The following is a 13,928-nucleotide window of genomic DNA, read 5'->3' as shown; positions in this document are numbered from 1 at the left end:
AATTATAAATAAAATTTATTTGATTTATTGATATAAACAGTAATATCTAAAGAAAATAAGAAATAGGAAAGTAAAAGTTAACTTAACACCATAAGTATAAACAGGATTCACAAATAAAGATAAATAAAATAAAATAAGTTAGTTAATTAAAATAAAAATAAAAAGGAAAATCGAAATAGAAAGGGACATTGATCTCATAAAGTCCAAAGACAAAGAGATTCATCACTATCTATCAAAAAATGACCAAATATCAAACTAAGTAGAAAAAAGCTAAGAGTAGTAATGTAATAATAGTAATAATAATAATAATAATAATAATAGAATAGTAACAGAAATGCTGATATTAATTCAGACATCTCTTAAGCAAACAATTATGCAAAATAACTAAATTATGCAGATATGCTAATTGGGTTTCAATAACTCAAAAGAACAGTATAAACTTTTATCAACCTTCATTATAGCCCCGAAATTATTGAATTCTCCACAATAATTAGGAGCAGAAAAGATAGTCACCAATTTACGTTTATTGAAGAATTCATATCCATCTTCAACAACCATATGACCTCTTACAATCAAGTCCATTTTAAAATTGGCTAAAAAGTAATCAACATGTTTTCTTCCAAAACAGTAAGAAACACCACGATCATTTTTTGGCCAATTATTGGTAGAAAAGTTTTTTACAGAAGGATCTGGATCAGACCATAATAAATCAGCCAAAAGTCCCTTATCTGGGATATCAGTTGGACGTTTAATTTGTTCAATTTGTGATAAATCAGTCAAATCTGGAGATAAACCTCCATGAATACAAAAGATTTTATCATTAATAGTAGCCGCGATTGGTAAAGTATTGAAAACATCAATAAAATCTTTCCAAATCTTTGGACTTGATAATCGTCTTTTACATTCATCGTAAAATCCATAAATCTTGGTAATATTTGCCGATTCATGATTACCTCTTAACATAAAAAAGTTTTCAGGATATTTAATTTTATAACATAAAAGTAATAAAATAGTTTCTAAAGATTTATAACCTCTATCGACATAATCACCCAAGAATAAATAATTCGAGTATGGAGGATATCCACAACTATTGAATATACGAATTAAATCATTAAATTGACCATGAATATCACCAACAACCTTAACTGGTGGTGATAATCTTAATAAAGTTGGTTGACTCATAAAGATAGATCTTGATTTAGTTAAAATATATTTAATTTCTTCTGAAGAAACTGGTAATTTACTTTTACTTGAAGTAGACTTCTTTTTCATTCCAATAGTTACCAATCTGTTTATAATATTTTCTATATCAACTGATGAAGAAGAATATACAGATGGTGGAGAACTTGATAATGAACTATTAGAAGAATCAATCAATTTTATTGATTTACTTCTTGAAGTGGTTGAAGAATTTCTAAGTCTTGGTTCAGGAGATGATTCTACAGACAATTCAGGAATTATATCTAATTCTTTTTCTTTTTCTCTAGATATGGAATAAAGAGTTTTCAGATTTGGAGGAGAATTAGAACTTGAAGAATTTGAACCAAATGACAGAACCAGCAGATTAGCATCTTCTTTAGAAGAATCTCCACCCACCGTTGTGAAAATTGGAGAAACAGTTGAAGTGACGCTATCAAAAGAAGAACCATATTCTGCAGTAGATAAGGCAGTTGTTGTAGTTGAAGATTTTAACAATTTTGCCATGGAAACACCGATTTCAAGATCCAAATTAAATTGTTCTTGATTAACATCAGCATTATTTCTCTTGACTTTCTTAGGAGATTCATCTCTGTTAGGTTTTGATGTTGTTGCAGTTGCAGTTGCAGTTGTGACTGCTGTCATATTTTGCTTGTTAGCATTATTATTATTATTATTGATATTATTATTATTATTATTAGTAGTAGTAGTACTAGAGTAATTTTGATTACTAATAGTAGCTTTATTATACTTGGAAGGATTTGATGGATTAGGATTGATATTGATAGCAGAAGATCTCTTGCTTTGAATCAAATCATTAGCATCATTAATATATAGTTGAGATAGCGCCGAGGCCGACTCATCAGGTTCCAAATCTCCATTTAAAGAGGTTGGACCAGTGGAAGTTGAAGTTTGAGATTGGCTTGAGGTATTCGGCAGAGGATCATCTTTAGACGGGCTATTTCCCATTATATTTCGAAATTATATGAAAAAAGTAAATCGAAGGGATATACGAGGATATAAAAGAATGGGTATTATTATAATAATAACTATGAATAATGTGGAAACTGACCTTAAATATATGGTTATTGAATAGGGGATGGAATGGGACAGTTAGAGAATTTTTCCGTGTTGGGATAGGCGACATTGGACGACATTGTTTCGACGACAATGTTTGCTCTTGTGACTTTTTAAAATGCACACGTTTATCTATGTTACGTAAGCGCGAACTCATATACGACATGCCACAGTCTGCAGTATCCAGTGACTCAGTAGTCAGTTAGTACTACTACAGTACAACAACAATACTGTGACTACTAACTATAGTAAATACCTACACTACAATAGTTAATTCGTATGGTCACCACAGTACCAAGAAAATATATTAGTAATAATTAAAACCCTCTCTCTTTCACAATTTCTAAATTCATTCTTCATAGTTTACAGTTTACCCTTTACCCTTCCCAATTCCATATTTATGGTATGGAACTATGCTGCTGTCGTTCCGCAGCTCTAGACATTTTTGTTGTTCCGTACTCGGTTGCGAGATCGCAAAGTATGTGACCCGATTAGGTAATGCTATATTAATGTCCATATCAATCTGTCTCTACTGTACTACTGTACTACTACAATAACTAAAATCTGATTGACTACTGTCATTAGTATTCCAGCAGTCTAAGCCTGCCTTATACACTATCTAATCAATCAATTTATTAATCTCTTTTGTCTAAATTAATATAGTATAATGTAGAAAAGCACACCCATGCCGCAATACTTAACCCCTCCCTCCCACAAATACTACTCCACAAATCATATCTCTAACTCTACTTATCTTCATATATTGCCTATATGATCATAAAATTATTAAGTAGAAGATTTAATAAACTTCCAATGACTGCATCATTATCATCAGGAGTAACTCCCATCACTAAAAATTATCAAAATTATCAAAATTATCCAATTTCTCCTATAATTTCTTCAGCAGGATGTTTAATCATTGGTGATGAAGTTCTTAATGGGAAAATCTTAGATACAAATTCATTTCAATTTGCTAAATTTTGTTTTAATGATTTATCGATCCCTTTAAAGAGAACCATTGTTTGTGGAGATGATAAACAAGATATTTTTCGATCATTAAAATTTTTACTTGAAGAAGATAAAGTTGATTTTATTGTATCAAGTGGAGGTTTAGGTTCAACACATGATGATATAACTTATCAAGTAATTAGTGAATATTATAATCTTGATTATGAATTAGATAATGAAGTAGTTGAAAGAATGCAAAGTATTCGTCATGAATATTTAGATAAATTATCAAATGATCAATTACAAGCATTTTATAAAATGGCAACATTACCAAAAACTTCTAATGGTATAAATGTTGAAAAAATATTTACAGATGAATCATTATGGTTCCCAATAATAGTTATAGATTATAAATTATATATTTTACCTGGTATACCACAATTATTTGAAAGATTAATTAAATCTTTACAACCAATACTTTTACCAAGAATTCCAAATCAAGATAAATCATTATTAAAAAGATATTATATAAAGACAAGTAGTTCAGAAAGTGAATTAGCTCCATATTTAACTCAATTACAAATTAATCTTGATAAAAAATATGGTAATGGAATAATTAAATTAGGTTCATATCCTCATATGGCTTGGAAATTAAATACTATAAGTATTATAACTACAAATAATGAATTAACTAAAGATGATTTAAATAAAACTATTCTAAATGATATAATTGAAAATATTGGTGGGAATGCTCAATTAATTGATCAAATAGAAGAAGATAAATTAACTAATGAATTACCTGAAACTATAAATAAATTATAAATAAATAAATGTAATAATCTAAATTTATAATTTATAATTTCGATTCAAAAGCTTGAGTTAATTTTTTAATGGCAGATTCAATTCCTTCAGGTTTATCTCCCATCCCTTGAACAGTATTACCTTTACCACCAGATCTACCACCAATTTCTTCAGCAACAAGACCACCTAATTCATTAACATTAATACCTTTTGAAAGTGCTTCATCAGATACATAACATCCATGAGCAACTTTATCTTGTATACCAGTTATTAAATAGATAGATTTTTGTTTATAATCCTTTTTAATAAAATTAATGGCATCAGTAATGGCTTTTGCATTAGCATTAATTGGTACATGACCAATAAAAAATTCTCCTGAATCCTTTTTATCTAACCATTGTTTAACAGTATCTAAAGTCTTTTTAGATTCTTCCTTTTGTTTAGCTTTTAAATCATCTTTAATTGATTTATCTAATTTTTCAAATTGTTTGTTTAATCTTAATTTATCTAATACAGAAATAGATAATTTCTTTAATGAAACTCCAAGTTCTTTTGCTTTAGATTCTTTAATTGATCCAAATGATAAACCTTCTGCATGAATTAATTCTTGTTCAAATTCTTTAGCAATTCTTTGAACTTCATGAGCATCATGACCAGTTACTGCCACAATTCTTCTAATACCTTTAGCAATACCTGATTCTTCAATAATTACTAAATCTTTAATATCTCCTGTTTTAGCAACATGAGTACCACCACAAAATTCAATTGAAACATGATGCCAATCAGCTTTATGAGGATTTTCAAGTAAATCATCAACAGTAACTCCAATAGATACTACTCTAACTGGATCAGGATATGTTTCACCAAATACTGCTCTAACTCCATTAATTTCTTTAGCAATACTAAGTGGAACATCCTTAGCATAAACAGTTTTATTAGCTTTAATATATTCATTTGAAATACTTTCAACTTTTTCTAATTCAATTGGATTTAAAGCTTGTTTATGACTAAAATCAAATCTTAATTTTTCAGGAGCAACTAATGAACCCTTTTGATCAACTGAATCTCCTAAAACTTCTCTTAAAGCATAATTTAATACATGAGTTCCAGTATGATTATTTCTAATTGGCCATCTTCTAATTTCATCATAAGTAGCAATAACTTCATCTTTAATACTTAATGAACCTTCAATAAGTTTCCCAGTATGTAAAATAAATCCTCCATAAGATTGAACATTAGTTACATTAAATTCAGATTTTCCATCAATAACTAATTTACCTGTATCATATTCTTGTCCACCTTGTTCAGCATAAAATGGAGTTTTATCTAGTATTATACCATATTCTTCACCTTCTTTTGCAATATCAACAAATTCTTTACCATTATAAATAGCTAAAATTGTTGATTTAATATCATCTAAACCATATTTAAAATTATCATTAGTCTTTTCAACTGATTCTAAAGTTGAAAGAGCATGAACATCTAATTTAATTAAATTTGCATTATTTTTACCTCCATTACCTTTAGAAGCTTCTTTTGATTCTTCACGAGCTTTTTCAAAGGCAATTTCATCAATCTTTAATCCGGCTTCTTCAGCCATTAATCTAGTTAAATCAACTGGGAATCCATAAGTATCATATAATCTCCAAACATCTTTACCTGATAATGTTTGTTCAGGAGTTTTAGAAGCAATTATTGCATTCTTTTCAAATAATTTTTCACCTCTATCTAAAGTTTTGGCAAATGAAATTTCTTCTTCATTTAAGATTTCTTTTAAATCTTGAGCTCCATTAACAATTTCCGGGAAAATTTCTTTATTTTGTTCAATGACAACATCAACTAATTGTTGAAAGAATGAACCAATTGGATAATTCATATATTTACGAACATAACGTGAACCTCTTCTTAAAATTCTTCTTAATACATAACCTCTACCTTCATTATTTGGTACACCACCATCACAAATTGCAAAAGTTAAAGTTCTAACATGATCAGCAATAACTCTATAAGCAGTATCAATTCCATCAGTATCATCAATACCAAATTTACCTCCATAAGGTCTAACACCAGTAATTTCACTAATTTTTTCAAAAATTGGTGTAAATACATCAGTATCATAATTTGAAGATTTATCTTGTAAAATTGATACTAATCTTTCAAATCCCATTCCAGTATCAATATGTTTATTTGGTAAAGGTCTTAAAGATGAATCAATTTCTCTATTAAATTGCATAAAGACATTATTCCAAATTTCTAAAACATTTGGATCATCTTGATTAACTAAATGAGAAGCATTTCTACCACCAATTCTATCATAATGAATTTCTGAACATGGACCACAAGGACCTTGATCACCCATTTCCCAAAAATTATCTTTAACATCACCTGGTAAAATATGATCTTCAGGAACTCCAACATCTAACCAAAATTGTTTAGCTTCAAGATCAGGTTCAAGATTTTGTTTTTCATCACCTCCAAAATATGTTACATATAATCTTTGTTTATCTAAACCATAAACTTTAGTTAATAATTCCCATGACCATTCAATAGCTTCACGTTTAAAATAATCTCCAAATGACCAATTACCTAACATTTCAAAAAATGTATGATGATAAGAATCTCTACCAACATCTTCTAAATCATTATGTTTTCCTCCAGCTCTAATACATTTTTGAGAATTAACGGCTCTTTTTAAAGTAGCAAAATCTGAACTTGGATCAACTGTACCTAAAAAAATTGGTTTATATTGATTCATACCAGCATTGGCAAATAATAATGTTGGATCATTATGAGGAATTACTGATGATGATGGTACAAATGTATGATTTTTTTGTTTAATAAAATAATCTAAAAATGTACTTCTAACTTTAGAAGCAGTCCATTCTGTATTAACTGAATTGGTAGACATAATTCTTCGCGCAATTAGCGTTCTATACATATATCTGTTAAAGATTTATGGTTATCTGTATGGGTTCGAGGATGGTAAAATAATTTTTTTTTGTTCTTTGAGCCTCTTCGTTGGTCGTGAGTCACGCGCACTTTAGCAGCTGCTCCACTAAATACTGTACCATACACTAATAATACAAATACACTGTTTATTATAAACTAGACGAAACAAGCAAGCGGAGATAAAAGTAAAACACAGTGAAAGAAAAAGACTAAGAAAGTAAAATAAAGTAAATAAGTAAAGTAAAGTAACTAAGTACGTAGAATAACAGATTAATAAAAACAACTAAGTATACATAAAGAAAAAAGGTCAGAGGTGTCTCACCTTCTAAGATTCTGTAATGGAACTGAACCTCTTAATCCATGACTATGATCATGAGCTTGAACATTTGGATCAACATTTGGATCTATATTAGGATCTACATTAGCATTTTGAGAATGTAATGCAGCTACTGCAGCAGCTGCTGCAGTTGGTGTAGCTTCAATTGCTGCAATTACAGCAGGATCTTGTACAGATGGAGTATGATGATCATGTAAATGAGATTGTATATGTTGATGAGTAGTTAATCCATTATGAGGATGTAAATGACTTAATACATCTGGTGATGCATAAGGATTACCACCTTTATTAATTGGTTTTTCAACTAAAGTTCTCGAAGATTTCAGTCTTTTTTTCTTACCATTAACAACATCAGGTCCATGATTATGAGCAGGATTAATCATTCTTAAAATCCACATTTCATCATGACCTCCAGTTGAATTTGAATTATTATTAGTAGTATTACTACTAAAATCAGTTAATTTATCATCTAAATTATTATCCTTTTTAATCTTTTTCTTATCCTTTTCTGGAGGATATAAATTAGCAACTAATCTATAACCACATTTATTTCTTTTAGTATAAGCAACTCTTTGTCTTTTAGCAGAATCTTTAACAGTAGTTCTAAATGATCCTGATCTTTCACATTGAAAATAAACAGCTTTAGGTTTAGATGAATTAATAACAATTTTACAATGTTCTTCATCACTTAAAGTATATTTAACAAATTTAACAAGATCTTGTTTACTTGAAAATGTCTTAATTATTTCATTATCAATATATCTTGATTGTAAAACTGCACCTTCATAATCTTCACCAAGGTGTGCTTGAGTAAGTTCCGGTATACGTTGTTGTTGTTGCTGTTGAAGATGATGCAACTGTTGTTGATGTTGTTGTAATCGTTGTTGTTGTTGCTGTTGTTGCTGTTGTTGTTGATGATGTTGTTGCTGTTGTTGTTGTTGAAATTGTTGTAATTGTTGTTGTTGATGATGCAATTCTTGTTGTTGCAATTGTTGCTGTCTTCTTTGAAGTTCTTGACGATGTTGAAGTTCAGCAGCTGCTGCAGCTGCACTAGCATTAGCAGCATGATATGGTTGATTATGAAAATGATTAGTTTCATCTGAATTTAAACCTGAATAACCTGAAGCAGATACTGCTACTGCAGCTGCGGCAGCTGCGGAAACAGCTGGATCATATTCATTTCGAGTATCTTGATGATGTTGTTCAGTTAAATGTCCATTAACATTCATGGTAGATCTTTCACTTGAAGTTGATGGACCCAGCATATTATTTAAATTATTTGTTTATATATATAAAATTAAAATTTCACAATTAATAACAAATAATTTCTCCAATAATTAATGATTGCTACTAAATAATTTCTTTACAGTATTAATCAATTCCTTACCAGTTTCAAAATTACTTATCAATTATTACTTGTTAGTAATTATGGTTATTCCTTTAAGTCTAATTGATAGTTAGTTGGATATAAACAGTAGTCCTGCACATTCACCTCACCTAACTGATGCTACAAAGGTTTATATGCCTTTCTAAAATTTGTTGATGGGAATTGTCTGGTCGTTGTTTTTCTCCCTGGTTGGGCGAGGGACACGACTGGTAGGGACACTCCCATTGACCTACAATAAAAATTAAACATCCATACACCAATACATAAGCCTGGCCTAATATCAATCATCATCTCCCCATACTATAATAGTATAAGCTTATATATATATATATATAATACAAGTACACTTTATAACTAATGACATCAACGGCTCAATTTAAACAATCCATACAGGAATTACAAGTAAATAATGCCGACAAAGAATTACATTGGCTAACTACAGCCATTATAACACCTGAATTCCCCCAAATTATAGAAGCATTACATATATGTTCAAATTTATTACTATATAATTCACCTCAACATCCTGATCCCGATAATAAAATTGAAAGAGGTCCAGCTATTAAATTACCTGTATCATCCAATAAACTGGAATTTTTAAAAGGAATTGTAGTAAGAGATGGAGCTTATATAACTCATCTTTCAGTTAATTTAAGAGAACCACACTTTAATAAAGTAATTAATCGATTAAATTTAAAGAAACCTATGCTTTTAGGACAAATTATAACCGCCAAAAGATCAATTGATCAAGCAATAGAATCTATAGAACTGTTAACATCAATTACTGATGATTGTTCAATAGTTAATCATGAAACATTAATTCAAACATTTAAAAATTTATTAAATTATATTCAAACTGCTAAAGTTGCCTTACAATTACCAACCGATCCAAATTTAGTTTTCCCATATAATATAACTCCTACAAGTTCATTTGAACCAGAATTAATTCCAACTATTACAGTAGATGCATATATAAGTCAAGCAGAAGTATGTTTAGATTTAAAAAGTTTACATAAAGTAACTGAAAAACCATGGGGAGAAATTGAACCAATAACTGGGATGTCATATATTGATAAAATTAGAGATGAAATGAAATTACCATCAAAATCTTCAACATCTTCATTAGATTCAACTCAACCATTAAATGTTCAAGATATTGAGAAAAGATTAAATGAATTAACTGGGAATTCTGATCTGTCAAGTATAAATTCAATTCAAGATACTACAAGTCAAAATATATTTTCAAGTGTTATGAGTCATTTACTGTTACGTCCAAAACATGATCCATTAGATTATATTACTAAATGTATTACATATAATAAAATGGTAGTAATGATTAATAAAAAACTTGAAGTATCATCTCCTGATCCAATACTTGTTAGTGCATTTACTAAACTTGATAGTATAGAATATTTAGTTAGTAGTTTTCTTAATAATTTGAATTGTTTAATTGAGTCTATATAATCTTAACATAGGTGTGTATTTAACATTTAATATATAACAATACTACTAACAATACTAACAATATTATTAGTAATAATCTGTCTGGCTCTACCCCACTAAACTTGTCAGTAATTCTACTTTTTTTTGCACTAAGTTTCCGAGGCATTCCCCCAAATTAATTTGCCATTTCTCACTTGTCATTTCTCAGAAGACTCACCTCTAATAACCTCTGTAGTCATAGATGAATGAACTTTTTCTTGAAATTCTTCATACTACTGACTTTGTTAATGTTAGGATTTCGGACAATATATAAGTCAATTATATCAACAAATTATCGACCATTTTATTCCCATCATCTTCATACTATTCACTCTCAATTCCAATCTCAATCTCAATTTCATCTTTCATTCTCTACAATGTCCAATAATTTTTCAAATAAAATTACTATATTATCAGATAATTCTAATATTGATAAACCAGTTACTGATGATAGATTATATCGATTGTTTAAAATCAATTCTAATGATTTACATGTGCTTGTAATTAATGATCCAACAGCTGATAAATCAGCTGCATCATTAGATGTTAATGTTGGAGCATTTACTGATAAACAATATAATGTACCAGGTTTAGCCCATTTTTGTGAACATTTATTATTCATGGGTACAGAAAAGTATCCTAAAGAAAATGAATATTCTAATTATTTATCAAAACATTCAGGACATTCAAATGCTTATACAGCGGCTGAACATACAAATTATTATTTTCAAGTGGGTTCAGATTATCTTGAAGGTGCATTAGATAGATTTGCACAATTTTTTATATCTCCATTATTTAGTGTTAGTTGTAAAGATCGAGAAATTAATGCAGTAGATTCAGAAAATAAGAAAAATCTTCAAAGTGATAATTGGAGATTATATCAATTAGATAAACTGAATAGTAATCCAAATCATCCTTATAATGGATTTTCAACGGGGAATTTTCAAACTTTACATATTGAACCAACAAATAATGGTTTAAATGTTCGAGATATTTTAATTGATTTTCATAAATCTCATTATTCATCAAATTTAATGAGTCTTGTTATATTAGGTAAAGAAGATTTAGATACTTTAACTAATTGGTCAATTGAAAAATTTCAAGATATTTCAAATAAACAATTATCAAGACCAACTCATAAAGAATTAATTTTAACTAAAGATTATTTACATAAATTAATTAAAGCTAAACCAATAATGGATAAAAATGAATTAGAAATAACTTTTATGATACCTGATGATTTAGAACTGCAATGGGAATCAAAACCTAGTAGTTATTATTCTCATTTACTTGGTCATGAAAGTGAAGGTTCAGTATTATATTATTTAAAACATAAACAATGGGTAACAGAACTTTCTGCTGGAAATGTTAAAGTTTGTCAAGGTAATTCATTTTTTGTTTTAAATTTTGAATTAACACCTTTAGGATTAGAAAATTGGGAAACGGTTGTACTTACTGTATTTCAATATTTAAAGGCCATTGTAAATGATGAACCTAAGAAATGGATTTGGGAAGAAATTAGTAATATGTCAGTGGTTAATTTTAAATTTAGACAAAAGGCTGAAGCTTCAAGTACAGTTTCAAAAATGAGTGGAACATTATATAAATATATTGATACAATTCCTCCTAATTATTTATTAAGTTCAACAATTCTTAGAAAATTCGATAATGAAGCAATTAAAAAATATGGTAGTTATTTAAATCCAAATAATTTTAGAATTTCTTTAGTATCTCAATCTTTACAAGGATTAGATAAAACAGAAAAATGGTATGGAACAGAATATGCGTATGAAGATATACCTCAAGATTTACTTTCATCAATTAAATCAGCTTCATTTAATCAAAGTTTACATTATCCAAAACCTAATGATTTTATTCCAACTAATTTTGATGTTTCAGTAAAATCTTTAACTCCATTACTTCATCCATATGTAATTGAAGATAATAATAAATCTCATATTTGGTTTAAACAAGATGATCAATTTGAAGTTCCAAAAGGTACTATTGAAATTATATTTCATTTACCAAATTCTAATACAAATGTTAAAAGTTCAACTTTATCAAGTTTATTAGGAGATTTATTAGAAGATGATTTAAATCAACTTACTTATTATGCTTCATTAGTTGGTTTAAAAGTTCATATAAGTGGTTGGAGAGATGGATTTAATATTAAAGTTTCAGGTTATAATGATAAATTACCAGTTTTATTAGAACAAGTATTGAATAAATTTTTCAATTTTAAACCTAATAAAGAAAGATTTGAAACAATTAAATATAAACTTGGTAAACAATTTAAAAATTTTGGTTATAATCAACCATATGGTCAAATAGGTACTCATTTATTATTATTAGTTAATGAAAAGACTTATCAATATGCTGATAGACTTGAAGCTTTAAATTCTATTACATTTGAAGAACTTGAAGAATTTTATTCCAAGACTATTTGGGAAACAGGTATTTTTAGTGAATCATTAATTCATGGTAATTTTAATATTGATAAGGCTTATGTTATTAAGGAATTAATTAATGGTTATATTAAAGATATTAAACCAATTGCTGAAACTTTTGAAGAAGTTGAGAAACAAATTAAATTTAGAAATTATGTCTTATCTCCTAATGATACTATTAGATATGAAATACCTTTAGAAGATCCTAAAAATATTAATTCTTGTATTGAATATTATTTTCAAATGGAATCGGTGGTTACTCCAGAAAATGTAAGAACTAGAGTTCTTAGTGATTTATTAGGTACTACCCTTAAAGAAACATGTTTTAATCAATTAAGAACTAAAGAACAATTGGGTTATGTAGTATTTTCTGGGGTTGTATTAGGTAGAACTCAATTGGGATTTAGAATTTTAGTACAATCAGAAAGAACATCTGATTATTTGCAATATAGAATTGAAGAATTCTTGGATAGATTTGGTAGAATTGTCGAAAAATTCGATGAATCAGAATTTTCCAAATATAAGCAAGCCCTTAAAGATACTAAATTAACCAAATTAAAACATTTAGGAGAAGAAACTTCGAGATTTTGGAATTATATTGTTGATGGTAAGTATGATTTTGAAGCAAGATTTAATCATGTAAAAATTTTAGAGACTATAAGTCTTGAAGAATTCAAACAATTTTATAAACAAAATATTTTGAATAATAAATCAAGATTAATTTTACATTTAAAATCTCAATGTCCTACTGAAACAAGTCATTTAAAATTAGTTCAAAGTTCATTAATTAATTTCTTATATAGAAATGATTTGGAATTCTCATCGGATAAATTAGAAACCATCATACAAGCCAATTTAGATGATTATGATGGTTTAATTCATCAAATCATTCAAGAAATTCAAACTTGTAATAAGGATAATTCTAATATACCTTCTTTTGATACTTTATTACAAGTTGTCAAACATGATGTTGCTAATCCTGTTCCTGATAAGTATCATGGACCTGCCTTATCTAATGTAGATGAATTCCGTTCTCGTTTATCATTAGGTGGGTATCCAGTGGCATTTAATAAGTTATCTACATTTTATTATCCGCATGATCAATCCCATTTATAGACCAGTTAGCATTCTATATAATATATTTAAATTTTGCAATTTGCAGTTATTGTAGAGCGTGTGGTCGTATGCAGGAAGTATACTAATTATAATTACTGACATTACTTATGGCTTATAAGGGGCAATTGATTATACAAGTTCTATGTAAGTCTAGTTGGTAGTAATACTGATATGATATTAAACTCTT

The 13,928-nt window shown here is 28.4% G+C and overlaps 6 protein-coding genes across 6 annotated transcripts; 3 read left to right on the top strand and 3 right to left on the bottom strand. All coding sequences in view use genetic code 12, as the record gives it.

The window, feature by feature from the left end:
* Position 1: 1 nt before the first annotated feature.
* On the bottom strand, positions 2-2,606 carry SAL6 (Sal6p). The gene has a single exon (XM_064883793.1). The coding sequence runs from the start codon at positions 2,164-2,166 to the stop codon at positions 403-405; it is 1,764 nt and encodes a 587-aa protein (XP_064739601.1). The 5' UTR covers positions 2,167-2,606; the 3' UTR covers positions 2-402.
* Positions 2,607-3,087: 481 nt separating this feature from the next.
* RJT21DRAFT_112794 (uncharacterized protein) lies at positions 3,088-4,044 on the top strand (the record flags this gene model as incomplete). Its single annotated transcript, XM_064880113.1, has 1 exon — positions 3,088-4,044. The coding sequence occupies one exon, from the start codon at positions 3,088-3,090 to the stop codon at positions 4,042-4,044; it is 957 nt and encodes a 318-aa protein (XP_064739600.1).
* Positions 4,045-4,059: 15 nt separating this feature from the next.
* Positions 4,060-7,094, bottom strand: ALA1 (alanine--tRNA ligase). The gene has a single exon (XM_064883790.1). It carries the CDS (start codon positions 6,959-6,961, stop codon positions 4,076-4,078), a length of 2,886 nt encoding a protein of 961 aa, XP_064739599.1. The 5' UTR covers positions 6,962-7,094; the 3' UTR covers positions 4,060-4,075.
* RBF1 (Rbf1p) lies at positions 7,006-8,817 on the bottom strand. The gene has a single exon (XM_064881220.1). The coding sequence runs from the start codon at positions 8,572-8,574 to the stop codon at positions 7,291-7,293; it is 1,284 nt and encodes a 427-aa protein (XP_064739598.1). The 5' UTR covers positions 8,575-8,817; the 3' UTR covers positions 7,006-7,290.
* Positions 8,818-8,949: 132 nt separating this feature from the next.
* Positions 8,950-10,220, top strand: RAV2 (Rav2p). Its single transcript, XM_064881219.1, has one exon. It carries the CDS (start codon positions 9,054-9,056, stop codon positions 10,158-10,160), a length of 1,107 nt encoding a protein of 368 aa, XP_064739597.1. The 5' UTR covers positions 8,950-9,053; the 3' UTR covers positions 10,161-10,220.
* On the top strand, positions 10,221-13,863 carry STE23 (metalloendopeptidase). Its single transcript, XM_064881218.1, has one exon. The coding sequence runs from the start codon at positions 10,385-10,387 to the stop codon at positions 13,739-13,741; it is 3,357 nt and encodes a 1,118-aa protein (XP_064739596.1). The 5' UTR covers positions 10,221-10,384; the 3' UTR covers positions 13,742-13,863.
* Positions 13,864-13,928: the final 65 nt, after the last annotated feature.

This window comes from Scheffersomyces amazonensis (assembly GCF_036850825.1).
Source record: "Scheffersomyces amazonensis strain UFMG-HMD-26.3 chromosome Unknown RJT21scaffold_2, whole genome shotgun sequence".
In the NCBI taxonomy this organism is placed as follows: domain Eukaryota; kingdom Fungi; phylum Ascomycota; class Pichiomycetes; order Serinales; family Debaryomycetaceae; genus Scheffersomyces; species Scheffersomyces amazonensis.
This window is presented reverse-complemented; position numbering and strand designations above follow the sequence as displayed.